Below are 13,531 nucleotides of genomic sequence, written 5' to 3' on the forward strand. Positions count from 1 at the left end.
ACAACCAATCAGTGGCAGATAACAACTTCCATACAGGAGCGGGCCCCACCTTTTTGGTGTACTGCAACCATCAGAGGCCGATCTTCTGGGTGCAAGTACGTTAAGATCGACGTTCCAATCAGATCCTGAGGTAGGAAACCCAGCAAAGGCACTGCTCTGGGGCACAGGCACACACACAGGAAGCGTGTTATATGGGGCAGGTAATTAAGCAGTTTTTACATACTTAGAAACACATACCCTGGCTGGCCACATGGCTCAGTGGTAGACTATGCTTAGCATATGTAAGGATTCTGTCTCCCACTCTGCAAAACAAAACATCACCATCAAACCCTAGCCTCTCTGTCAGCTCTACACAGGAAGAACACTAATGAAAAGATGCCCCTTAATGCATCCAATGAGGCAAAGCCCTAAGTGCCTGTTTATGGGGAACAAACACGAGCTATGTCCATGGCCTTCTGCCACATTGTACCAAAAGCACCTCGTACACTAAAACAGGCTTGCAGGCTCACTGTGAACTCAGGAGTCAGAAACTCCAGATCACCCGCAGATACTCTCAGCATGTGTGCTCTTCACCACGTTGTCATATGGTAATGCAGAAGGTGTTAGTGAGGAAGGGGTTGTTGTATGAATGTGTGCATGTGTATGAGTTTATGCAGCACTGGTGGGCCTTGAATACCCCCAAGAGTTAGTACACAGAAAGCCTGGTCCCCGGCCCATGACAATCCTAGGAGGTGGCGAGACCTTCAGGAGGCAAAGCCTGGTGGGAAGAAGTTAGGTCACTGGGATAACCCCTCGGGCCCTGTCTGAGTTGACATTAGCTGTCAACTTCATCACCTGAAGAAAGTTTCAACTGTGTTAATGTCACCATCACATTAGTCTGTGGACATGTCAGAGACCCAGTCCACAGTGGGCAGTGTCACTTCCTGGACACCCCAGGCTGTGTAAGAAGGCTAGCAAAAAGGCAGCGGGCAAGTCATGGAGTGAGCCAGCCCTCCTCCGTGGTTCCTACAGTTAGGCTGACTTCCTGCTGCTTCCTGGTTCCATGAAGTAGATTTCCTTCACTGTCTGTGTGGGGAGCTATGCCACCACCACAGTCATGTCCTATCCCACAGAGGCCTTAAAGCAATAAGCCAGCCATGTGATTGTGGACTGAACTGGGTAGTGAATAAACCTTTCCTTCCTCCTGACAAGTTGGCCATTCTAGTGCTTTATGACAGTAACAAAGGCTGATGAACAAAAAACGTCATAAACGTCATTAATAATCGGATACATTGTAATGTCAAAAGTGGTACACAGTATCAAAAGGAGTCACAGAAGTGTGCTCAGGGTTAGGAAGTCTTGTAAGGGTGACTTAGACAAACCAGGCTCCATTAACAGTGTCTGGGTTCCCTTTACACTAATGCATGGCTCAGTTCGATTTCTCAGATTTTCCAACTTCAAGACTAGAATTCTAAAATAAATGTGTGTGTGTGTGTGTGTGTGTGTCTCATACACTAATGTGTAGGAATGTTTGCTTTATCCAGACAAAAATACTGAAGAACAAGAGCTGGAGAATGGCTCGGCAGTCGAGAGTGCTCCAGCTCTCCCAGGGGACCTGAGGTAGGTTTGCAGAACCCACGTGGTGGCTCGAGACCGTCATCTGAGGCTCTCTTCTGGCCTCTTTAGAGGTTCTCCATATGGGGCACAGATATACGATACGCTCTGACAAAGCAGCCAGACACATAAATATTTTTTTTCTAAAAAATACTGAAAAAACAGCAATACGTACCATCTGTTCTATGTTTAAAAAATAACAAAAATCATTTTAAAATTGCCCTAAAAAAGAAAGGTAACATAAGTTCAAAATGGAGAAAAATTCTTTAAACAAAGCTAGCCTTTTTTTTTTCTAAACTTATGTTCTCTTTTTTCCTTTTCCAACTAATTACAATAGTTAGCATGAATTGATTTAAACAACATTTGTCACATGGAAACACCACTAAAGTAAATGCTAAGAGATTTGAGTCTTAGCCAGGCACAGTGGCGCATGCCTTTAGTCCCAGCACTAGGGAGGCGGAGGCAGGCAGATCTCTGAGTTGGAGGCCAGGCAGGGCTACACAGAGAAACCATCTCAATAACCCCTCCCTCCCCCAAAAAAGACTGAGTCCTGGTCCTAAGTTGAATATGGTCAGATGTTTTTGGTGAACTGGCCCTTGGTTTATGCAAAATAAGAACAATGATTCTCCTGCCACCTGTGGCTCATGTAAGATAGCTTGGAATTCGCTTTTACAAATACAATATGCAAGGTGTTTGCACTAAAATTCAGCCAACTGGGGCAGTGAGAGGACTTAACAGGTAAAAATACTTGCCACCAAGCCTGCTGGATCTGAGACCCAAGGCCAGAAAGGTGACCCTTGACCTCCAGATGCGCATGGCAAACACACACATAAACAAACAAACGTTAACTTGAAGATAGATTTACTTAAGAGGGCTCAATTTAAGCTGGACTGTGACCAGCAGGAACCATGCAGGTGACGGAACAGGCTGTCACAGGATACACGACAGCACGCAAAGCACACCTCGGACCTCTAGTACCTTGGTTCGTCTTCAGAAACAAATTTCTTTTAGGCTCGAAAAAGTGTTTACCTTTCATCTACTTCAAGAAACACACATCCCGGCGTGTGTGTTGTGGTAAAAACTCTTTTATCTACAGGGATTCGAGGAGCTATTGAAAAAGGAAAAAAGATTGATTAAGGGTCAAACGGCCAATTAGTCATCTACCCCACCAGCTACTTAACATACAAGGAGAAAAAACCTGCATGAGATGGCAGAAATCCAAGTCAGAGGTCTGACAGGTCTGGAGTCCATGCAACAGCACAACAAACCGTTTCATCCCTAACTTGATTTAGATGAGGTCAGAATACAATGACCGCATCATGGTTAATTCTAATTACAGAAAGTTTGTTGCGTCCTAAGCAGCCAGCGCCTTCATCCTAAATGCTAACAGCTAGAGCTGGAGGGAGGGAAACCACGTCAGGTGAGCTCTGCTCTAACCGTGCAGGGGAAATGCAGGCAACAATCCGAGAGCGTGGCTTACCTCAGTTACCTGAGCATGACTTCAGCTGCGAGACACCTTAAGTGAATGCGTCAAAGCCCTGCTTGGAGGTACTCAGGGTCACGGGGCACGCACGCTTTTCAGCTGTCTGCGGCTACCTTGCTTCCTCCCAGGTCGGTTATGGTAGTGCTGGGGTTTCTCTTATCGTTTAACATACCACAATTCTGAGACCCGTAAATACAGTTCCTCATGCTGTGCTGACCCCAACCATAGAGTTACTTTTACTGCTACTTCATGACTAATTTTGATACTGTTGTGAACAGTACGTGAGTATCTGATATGCAGGAAGTCTGATAAGCAACCCCTGAACTCACAGCTAAACCTCAGAGGGGTCACGGCCCACAGGTTGAGAACCATGGTTTGGCATGTGGCTTCAGGGTTCTTTCTTCTCCTTAAAAGTATTGTTATGTGCATAGGAGCTACCCTAGACTAGAGTTACAGACGGATGTGAGCTACCATGTGGGTGCTGAGAACTGAACCCACGTCCACTGGAAGTGGTCGGAGTTCTTTTTTTTTTTTTTTGGTTCTTTTTTTCGGAGCTGGGGACCGAACCCAGGGCCTTGCGCTTCCTAGGTAAGCGCTCTACCACTGAGCTAAATCCCCAGCCCCTATGGTCGGAGTTCTTAACTGAGGAGCTATTTATCTCCTTGTCCTTTTTTTTTTTTTTTTTAAATGGAATGAATTTTTTTTTTTTTGATCATTGTGCCTCTGAACTAACTTTCACCATGGCCCTGTTTCTCCTGTGACTTTTGAACAAGGTGCTAATTTGTAGGAGAGAGCATGTATCAGGTATCGTAAGAACCAACTGTGATTTTAGTTATTAAACGGAAGCTGCTTTTATAAATGTATTTCTGTCTATTAAATATGCATACTGAAACTTCTGGAAGTTTCCAAACATTTCTATAATATGACATCTCCCCTCTCTATCAACTGCTGAGGATCAAACAATCCAGGGCCTTGTGGTTACACAGCAAGACAAGCATTCCACCACTGTGCTTTACCTCTGGTTATGGTTGGCTGAGACAGGTAGTCACTATGCAGGCCAGGCCGGCCTTGAACTTGTTAAGTAGTGCAGGGCACACATGCCTCAGTCCCTAGAACATGTGCTACCTGGCAAACTCGACCGTTCTTGTGGCCTTTTCATGTAATGATTTTAGTGCTACTATTTCATACATGACAGATAAAAGGCCATAGAACAGGTCACCAACAGAGAAGGGACAAAGACTATGTGTCTATCCGAGTGTGAGGCACAGCCTAGGAGGCCACACTGTGGCAGTGATAACAGCACCGGAAGACAGGTCAGCAAACACCAGCTACAAGTGCTTCCAGGGCTTATGACCCAAATTGGAAACTGAAGCAGTCTTCTGTCCCAGAACCACAGAAGCTGCTGTCCCCACACTGCTGTCTGAACAGTGGCATTCTGCATCTTGCTGAGAGAGAGCAGGGCGTACTTACTGACTTACCTTCATAACCAGAGTGAATCTTTTCAACCAGTGTTAGACAGCAAGGCTCTGGCTCTGGCTGGGCAGGGCTGTGTACATGAACCAAGTAGGGGAGGATCCGGAATGGGGAGTAATGTCTCTTCTGCTCCCTGTCTCCACCGCCACTGAAGAGATCGAAGGAGATTAGAGCTCGTCTGGATACACAGCTCACTGCGGACAGGCTGGCAAATACTCCACAGTAATTCCCAAGGCGGAGAGGCCCGAATCTAACATTTAGAGACGTCTGCTTCCCCAAAGGAAGGTTGGCTGGATTATCAGGCCCCCTTGGCTGTGACACACACCCACTCTCCACTGTGTAAGAGGTTTATGGGGAGCTGTTTACTTCACTGTCGGTCACCCCGTGACTGGCTCATGACTCTGCCCTGCTTTACCCTTCTGCTGTGAGGCACATAAGCACTACTAAATACAAAATGGGGTCCCATGCCCAAACTCTAAGCTACCCCTCCTCCCCTTTTAAAGAACTGACAGTCTCAAGGCTTCTTCAGCTACTTCCTTGGCTGCTGCAGGTTCCGCCTGAAGGTAAGCTCTGTCCTGCAAAGTGTCCCGGCTGGGAAAGGGGGGCGTTAGAACCCAGCTGCCCCACCTGGCCTCTGCAGCAGAGCCTGACCTCTTCTCAGTTCTCACCAAGGACGGCTCTAAGGACCAGCAAAAATGTGGCTACTCTGTTGCTAGGGGGAAATGCCACCATCCTATAGAGTTCCAAGTGTGTGAACCCCTTTCCTGTTTGTCTGCAGCCAAGCCTCTCTCCTAATGTAATCTAGATTAGTGACCCCCCACTCCCAAGCTCCAGAGCCATTGGGGAGTGTGGCAGCTCCCCTCACTCCTATAAGCCTGTTTCCTACTTCAGTCATTTGGATGAGGGCCTTCCTCTAACCAGACAAGAGTTCATGCTTTATCTGTCTAGCTTCCCTCTGACTGCTGTAAGAACTTCTTTAGGGCCAAGGGCTAAGCGTCGTTTGTAGACATTTGCCCTAGACCTGTATGTCTAACTAGAATAGACTGTCATACAGTCTCAGTGTAGACCTCAGATTAGCCCTGACACAACTAAGCACCTTTCCAAGAAGGTGCTTTTGCTCTGTGCTCCCAGGCCTCAACTATCTGCACCCAAGATTCCTACTGCCTGCCTGCCATCCCTTACTCCTTTTTGTGCCATCCCCCGGTTCTAACCCATTAAACCCCAGAAAAGCATCCAGATAGCTTTCTTCCACCAGCCCCTCGGCCTGACCTTACAGCCCAGGCTGGTCAATGCTCTGGCTGAGCTGGTCTTTCTCAGCATCTCTCTCCATACAGCAGCCCACAGTCCCTTCCAACGCAAAATATGCCTTAATAAATGAAGCCCCCCTAGCTCTGTCTGCAGACACCCTCCTGGTCAAAGGTGGGCAACTTCGTCATTATAAAAGTGAACGGCAACTTTGTCTTTTAGAGGCATATTCCAAAGTACTAACGGAGGGAATGTTTGACATCGGAGATTAAAGCAGACGGGGAAGAAATGGAGGCGCTATAGAGATGGCACCAGGTTGGCCACGGTTTTTAGTGGGCCCATCAGCGCATACTGGTCTGTAATACTATTTTCTCTGCTTTTGTTAAGTTAGAAAGTCCTAAGGGAAGGATTTGAAGATGATCAATCTCAACAAAACACTTGTTTCTGAAAGTGAAGTCCCCTGTGGTTTCCCCCTCGCCGCAGGCCCTCTCCCTTCCCTTCAGTTCCAGCCAGGTTCCGGTACAAAGGCACACCTCACTCTCTCCTTTCTTGTGAATGACTCAGCAGAGCGCGCAGGCCCCTCCCACCTCCTATGCATTCAAATCCTATCGGCTTCACTCCTTTGGAGTAATTACTGACTTCCACACGGGTAGTAACTGTGACACGTTCAAAATGGTTTTTCTTGCCTGGAATGGTGGCACACACCTTTAACTCCAGCCCTGGGGAAGCCTAGGCAGGAAGATCTCTGTAAGTTTGAGGCCAGGCTGATCTGCATAGTGCATTCCAGGACTAAACAGAGAGACCAACTCTCAACAACAACAAAAAAGTTTTTCTTTTTCCTTTGAAAGCAACACTGCAGTAGTTAAGCTCAGAGGTGAGAACTATCCACAAGAGTCAATTCCTGTTAAAGTGTGGCTGATTTTCTTCCCTTTTTAGGCCCTGCTATTAAAAATTCTAAAAACGGAGGGGTAGGTGTGAGGAAATTTTATAAATTAATTTTAACTATGACTGCACTGAAAAGCAAAATGCAAGCAAAATGGGCCCTGAAGCATGGCCGTTTTACAGTTTACTTCATTCAAACCATGGGCTCTGACGGCATAGGGCCGGCAATTATATCTGGGCGTTCTTATTTTTCTTCTAAATTCACAAATTCACCTAGCAACACTCGGGTTGTTGTCGTTGATGTATCTAAAACAGAACCTAGCTGAATACAAAGGAATCACGGTAAGGGCTGAGCAGAAGTCAGAGACTGAGCCACCACCGAGCCCCGGCGTGGTTCACTTACCAGATTCTGCAGAAAAAGGGCTTCACTGGTGCGCATTCATACTGCGAGGCTAGAAAGAGAGAGACGTGATCGCTCTGTCCCTTCCGGGGCAGCTCCTCAGTGAATCGGTCCTGTCCTACCACACTGATGCCCAAGTGCTCCTGAGAGCTGTTCTCCTGCCTGCGAGAGTCCCACTGGCCTTTCCTTCATTTGTCTGCAGCCTTTCCCTCACTCAGGGCTAAGCACCTGTGCTATTCTAATGTCACTGTGATCACCTGATGACAATGACTTGGGGCCTCTGGATCTGGTCCACTGTAATAGTTGGGGAAATACGAGTATTCTCGAATCTCAGTACTCTGACGTGTAGATGGGAATGTTCTTCTCCACTGTAGTTCTGACCTTCTGCCAGCTGTGCTCTAGGTTCCATGTATGATCCTCTATGACCCTCAGGCACCTCTAAAGTCATCTCCAGAGGGCTAGACCAATCCTCAGTGGCCTCATTGTCTTCTCTCCCTCAGGACAGTGGTTTTTCACCAGCCTCTCTTAAATATGAAGTGACAACCCAAAGGTAAAAGCCTTTTAGAGTCAGATGAGGAATTTGGGCAGAATCTTTGCCCAAATGTTTCACTGAAAAGACCTAAGCTACTGAACTATGGAAAACTGTTCAAACACACACATCGATAGTAATATAACCAGTGAGAATCACACAGGCCGGAAATACCAAACAGGGCTGTGTCCCTGCACATCTAAGGATCATACGAAGAATCAGAAAACTGCCTCCTGCTCACACCACTTACAGATTACTTCAGGTTTCCATGTTCACCACAAGTCACTGCAGAACCATGAGCCGGACTCTGATCTCAGAGGACACAGGCCCATAAGGTGCCCAAAAAGCTGTGAAGGTGTGAGTTCTTCCGAACCATCAGATCCTCCCGGGAGGTCTATACAACCGACATTAGGCGGAGACATGTTCTAAAACATGACCAAATGGACTGCGGAGTAAAGAGCATCCTGTGTCCTCTCAGGTCCCGGAAGCTCACAGGAAGACACTGAAGCAGGGGAGCGAGCGGTTACAGCCTAAAACGGGCCTGGAGCTCATTAACTGTCCTCCATTGAAGCTTGAACCTGAGATGGACACAGCAGAAGTGCGGTATCTGAGGTAAACTAGAGGCATATCGTGTCTGAGGGGCAGAAGTGACCACTTCAGCATATATTAAAGTTTTAGATGGGATGAAGATATCACGCAGTGATTAACCAGCAGAGAGCAAAGAGGCTAAAGATGCAAGAACTGTGAAGAAAAAACAAACCAAAGAAACGACGAGAGAGACAAACACATCTAGCATCCCAGCATCCAAAACAGCTCCTGGCCCCACGTTATCACGGAATGTCCTTAGAACGGGTGATTAATGGAAGCCGAAAAACAAACAGACAACTAACTGAAGGTTGAGAATGTGCCTTTAGGAAAGGAAGATACACAGTACCAGGATGTTTAAGATGGGAAAGGAGAGAGGTTAGAGGTTACAGTTAGACAAAAGTAGATATACTTGACCGGGCTGAGTACCTGATGGTGAAACTCAGAAACGCAGCGGCTGAGAGATCATGAAGCAGCAGTCTGTTTCATAAGGATGTAAGCAGGCTCCATGCCGCTAATCCCTGAACGTAAACACGATCAGAGATGGCAAAATTGGTGCTACACTTTCTTGGGGGTTTCCCTATGTGGATGACAATGGCCTTGAAGTCCCATCCTGCCTCATCCTCCAGAGTTCGGGACGAGCGGCTGTGCTCACCTGTTCTCTACTTTTAACACAATAAAAGGAGAGCTAGGGAGAAGACTCAGTGGTAAAGAAAACTAGCTATTCTTCTAGAGGGCCCAGATTCAATCCCCTGAACCCACATGTTAACAACCATCTATAAGTCTAGTTCTAGGGTGCGTCTAATGCCCTTTTATGGCCTCCACGGGCACTGAAACCCATGTGGCGCACAGACATTTATGCAGGCAAAGCACCCACACATAGACAATCTTTTAAAGCAGTTAAAGTGGTCCTGGGCACGTAGTTCAGTCAGCAGAACGCTTGCCTAGCCTCATGAGATCCTAGGTTCGATCCCAGCACTGCTGACGGTGGCTTGGTGGTATATGGCTGTAATCCCAACCCTCAGGAGGTAGAGGCAGGGAGATCACAGTTGGAAGCCATTTTGGCTCTAAGACAAGTTGGAGGGTAGCCTGGGTTACACGTAACAAACAAACAGTAGAGAAAAGTAACTGAAATAAAAGAAAAGGCCAATGCCCATGGTTTATGTACACTGAGCTCTTTAGGAGACGACTCACAAAGAATGTATGGAACAATGAGCGAAAAAGAAAATCACACGAACAGAATGCCACCGAGAAAACTGTGGCCATGCAGATCCGTTCAAGTAAACAAGCATTTTACAAGGCAACCAAGTTATGGAACCCGCGAACTTTTCGGGGCCAGAAAAACGGAATTGGAGCTCTCAGAATCTTACCTCTAAAGTCCCATCTACCACACAAAGACGTCATGGAGTCAACACAGAAAGTATGTCCTTTTAATTCGGAGGGAAGAGAGCCTGTACCGATCGAAGCTATGTTTCATAGAAAATATGTGGAATCTCACCAAATAAGAAAAAATGCATTGGTCTGTTACGTTACTGAATGGTAAAAACCCCATTTTGCTGCACTCTTTTCAAAAAGAGTTAGGTCTATAGCTGTGGCACATGTTTTGACTCCACACTCAGGCAGAGAGGGGCGGATCTCAGAGTTTGAGACCAGCCTAGTCTATGAAGCAACTTCTAGGTCAGCCTTGGTTACACAGAAAACCTTGTCTCAAAACAAAACAAAACAAAAATAAAATAAATAACTACATAAACTAAATAAAAAGAACGAGGGAAATGACATGGGCTGTATGGTGAAAATAACATGTGAATGTCTGTTCTACTTCTGTGAGAACAACCTGATCTTGGCGCAAGCCACTCAACCTGACATTGGCCCCATACCTCTTTGGGTCCAGGTGTTCCAGAAAGGGAGTTGAGTTGGAGCGGTGTGAGCGTAGAACACCCTCACGTCCCGAGGGGCAAGCAGGTCGACGAAGTGCAAGCTCTTGAGGAAACCTTTCTTAGAATTCAGGATCCAAGCAGCCTGTTCAGAAATGTGCACCAGCCTTCCAGACAGAAACGAAAACACTGCCACGAAGGTATCCTACGGGAGACATTGAAAACAGACACTGAGGAACTTACAAACAACGCCTCTGCTAAGTCAGTTTCTTCTGCGTCTCTACCACAGTATGAGGCATACACCACGCCCACAACATGCACGCACGCACTCACCCCTTGTAAAGAAAAAGAAAAGCTTCCTAAATATTTTTTCCAGCGTGCTTCTTAACAACAATTATAAAAACTGTACCATGCCTCCTGAAACTAATCTCTATGCCAGTCAGCCCACGCCAGCTTCCACACAGACTAAATATATACAGTGCACACACTTTCTGAAAACTGCTCTCCACCGGGAGGGACGCTCCTCTTGCCAGCAATGCAAATTCCGTGCTTCGGGATCACGCTCAGGCTCTCCTCCTCCACAAAGCTGTCCGGGACAGACCCCATTAAGTAAGAACTGCATCTCAGATCTGTTCCATTAGCTGCTGGCTTCTTTTATAATCGGTTATTGTGCTTGTAAGCACGGACCTGTTTCCCAGTCTTGGCTTACTCTGAGGGTTTTGGAGGGTGAACGTTTCCTTAAACCTTGCCGTTGACACACCTACTACTTCACAGTGCGTGTGAGCAGAAGAAGCTCTATTATGTAACACTACACAACTCCTGTGGTAGAACTGTAAAAATCGTCAGGCCGATGCTGGAGTCCCAACGCCAAATGAAGGGACCTCCGCCATCAACACAGGACGAGGCTTAACTACTCTGTCAGCAAGAAGAGATTAAAAACAGAAGTATACCACTGAAGTTCTCTTCAAAGGTCTCACTGCAAAGATGACAGCCCAACTCACCTGTATTACAAAATCCAGTTGTCACAACCTGAGGAAGGAGGTGTCGGAACTAAGAACGGTGTACGTAGAAAGGAACGGTTTGGAGATACAGAGAAATCCTCTGCCACGCTCTCCTTGTTGCTTTTTTTCTTTCTCTTTGAGAGAACAGGGAATGCTAAGGGGAGGAAATTACCCGCCGGCTAAGCACAGGAAACTATGACACGGCACAGGCGTCAACCTTCAGACAGGGACACTTTTTTTTTTTTTTTTTTTTTTTTTTTAACCTCAGGTGAAGCTTCCAGTGACTATTTTAACACCCAGAAAAGATTCTTAGGAAGTGTCACCTGGTGGGGAAGGCAAAACTCGTGAAATCTTACTGTGTTCTTGGAAGTATGTTCAGAAGCCAGAGAGGTCAGCTCCTCGAGATTATATACAGTCGCTTCTGCCTGACGTGCTCCACGTGGACTGAGACTCTGGAAAAATTCACTGTTTGCTAAGAAACACAGGGAGATAAACAGACAGTGTGGTGACAAGGGTATCTAAGAAGTCATTTCTTAGCACGATAAAGTTGGTGTATTTCTTTGGATGAGGAGACCTTAAGTGTGTTTCCCTCAAAACCAGATGATTCTTTTTTTTGTTTGCACCAAGAATACGGATAGTTATGCAAACTTAAAGAATATGAGCTTTATGAATCCGGCCTGTTCTAGGTTACAAGGAGCAAGAACCATTTAAACCAGTTCTAAAGCTGGTTAATAAAATCAGAGTCCAGATATCCATACATTATTTCTTTTAATGGAGGAAACGCTAGAATTCACAAACTACCTCCTTACCACACGCTGAGCAAAGCAGTTTATGTCACGGAAAGGAAAGACACTTGTTCCTTGATTTAGTCAATTTTTTTTCTTTCTTTTTTGCAGAGCTGGGGACAGAACCCAGGGCCTTGCGCTGATTTAGTCAATTTTTAATACACTGTAACTGTATTTCCCAAGTGTGTGCATGACATAAAAAAAAAAAAATACATGTTTCTGCTCTTGTAGCCTCCATAGAAGGCAAAGTTCCTTGCAAAAATCTTCTGAGGTTTACTTAAACTGCTCAACTCTTAACTCTTGCAACAGACAGACACAATGTTGCATAGCTACTAAACTCTCAGACAAGTAACATTCTCCTGGCTTTTCAAACTTGGAAAGCCTAAAGCACCACTTACATCAGCGTTAGACTTGCTTATCTTGGCTATGAATAAAGCTCACGCCTCAGGACTCCCACTGTACATGAGTACTGGGCCCAGCGCCACCCTACTGGCTACAACTCATTTACCTTGCACACTATGTACACAGCGTAGGGCATAGTTAAGGGCATCTAGGGTGCTGGGTTTAGTGTGTCTCTCGGCTGGGAAATACTTTTTCATTTCTTGGACAACCATTATAAGCTCTTCAGACATTCTGTTTCGGTCTTCATGTTCACTAAACAGAAAAAACAAACAAGAAACGGTAATGGTGAAGACTCCAGGAATACCTGATTTTTAGGGATGTCAGGGCGCCTCAACTAGCCCAGGTCACAGGTCTAATGTCCTTTCTCTTCCAGGTAGGGTACATTTTACACTTTCATTCTTCCTTCAGACCTAACTCCGTCAATTCTTTAACTACTTTCCTCTTTCTTTCCGTATTCTGGTCCTTTAGTAACATTCCCCCTCCCAGCAATCCTCACTAAACTATCTGAAAGTTCCCTCTCAGGTCGCCTCCCGCCTACACCTCCCCCGGGGTCAAAATTACAATTAAAAAGTTGTAAATCCTGCTTTCCCCGCTCCAGGGTAGGGCAATAAACACAGAGGGTGCTGGGGAGGCGTCCTAGCGTCACCTGTGGCTGCTGTCCACGCAAATGCCCTGCAGAGGACCCTCCTGGCCAGACGACCCTTGGAGCCCCGGTCCCCTAGTTTGGGGACAGTCGCCACCAGGCACTGCCGGGTTTCCACAGGGATCCATCCTGCCTGGCAGCCCTCAGCCTGCTTCTCTCAGTTTGCAGCAACAAACCAAAACAGGCTTGTTTTGGTCCCTGCCATCGCCTTCGGGAAAGACTGGTCGCCGACCACGCTCATCTGAGGGGCACTTTTCTCCTCAGCATGTCCACAGAATCTGCTCGGGTGACGAGCTACATCGACAGTTCGACGCCGGAAGCCGGCTGGCCGGACCACCCGTGTGGCTCTCAGGGAGCGCGTTCAGCCGGCAACAACTTTTCCACGGTCAGTGCTGGGAAGCCGGCGAGCATCCAGAAACACCTCAGAGCGCAACGTCCGGGGTGACCGGGCGGAAGGCAGGGGCAGCAGCGCCGGGCCGTGCGGGCTCGCAGGCGTCCCGCCAGCCGAGCACTCGCCGCCGCCCCGCCGAGCCTCGCCCACCCGCGGGCAGCCGAGTCTCGAGGCCAGCCGCGTGCAGAGCAGCCGCCGGCCCCGCCCCCCTGCGCGCCAGGGACCTGGCTTCCCCCCTTCCCTGC

At 47.1% G+C, this 13,531-nt stretch overlaps 1 protein-coding gene across 4 annotated transcripts in view; it reads right to left on the bottom strand.

The window, feature by feature from the left end:
• The window catches only part of Per3 (period circadian regulator 3), a 37,330-nt gene extending 23,864 nt beyond the window's left edge, over positions 1-13,466 (bottom strand). For 2 of the 4 annotated variants that reach the window (XM_006239505.5, XM_006239504.5), the window contains exons 1-8: positions 12,899-13,466; positions 12,359-12,504; positions 11,422-11,537; positions 10,068-10,269; positions 7,080-7,128; positions 4,555-4,697; positions 2,623-2,701; positions 50-156 (exon numbers count right to left, since the gene is read on the bottom strand). In XM_006239505.5, coding sequence (XP_006239567.1) covers positions 50-156; positions 2,623-2,701; positions 4,555-4,697; positions 7,080-7,128; positions 10,068-10,269; positions 11,422-11,537; positions 12,359-12,504; positions 12,899-13,023 — 967 coding nt within the window. In that variant the 5' untranslated portion in view covers positions 13,024-13,466. Of the gene's footprint in view, positions 1-49; positions 4,698-7,079; positions 9,428-10,067; positions 10,270-11,421; positions 11,538-12,358; positions 12,505-12,898 lie in introns of those variants that run through there. The other 2 variants (NM_023978.2, XM_063288459.1) reach the window with 2 other exon arrangements.
• Positions 13,467-13,531: the final 65 nt, after the last annotated feature.

The sequence above is a fragment of the Rattus norvegicus genome, chromosome 5 (assembly GCF_036323735.1).
Source record: "Rattus norvegicus strain BN/NHsdMcwi chromosome 5, GRCr8, whole genome shotgun sequence".
NCBI lineage: Eukaryota > Metazoa > Chordata > Mammalia > Rodentia > Muridae > Rattus > Rattus norvegicus.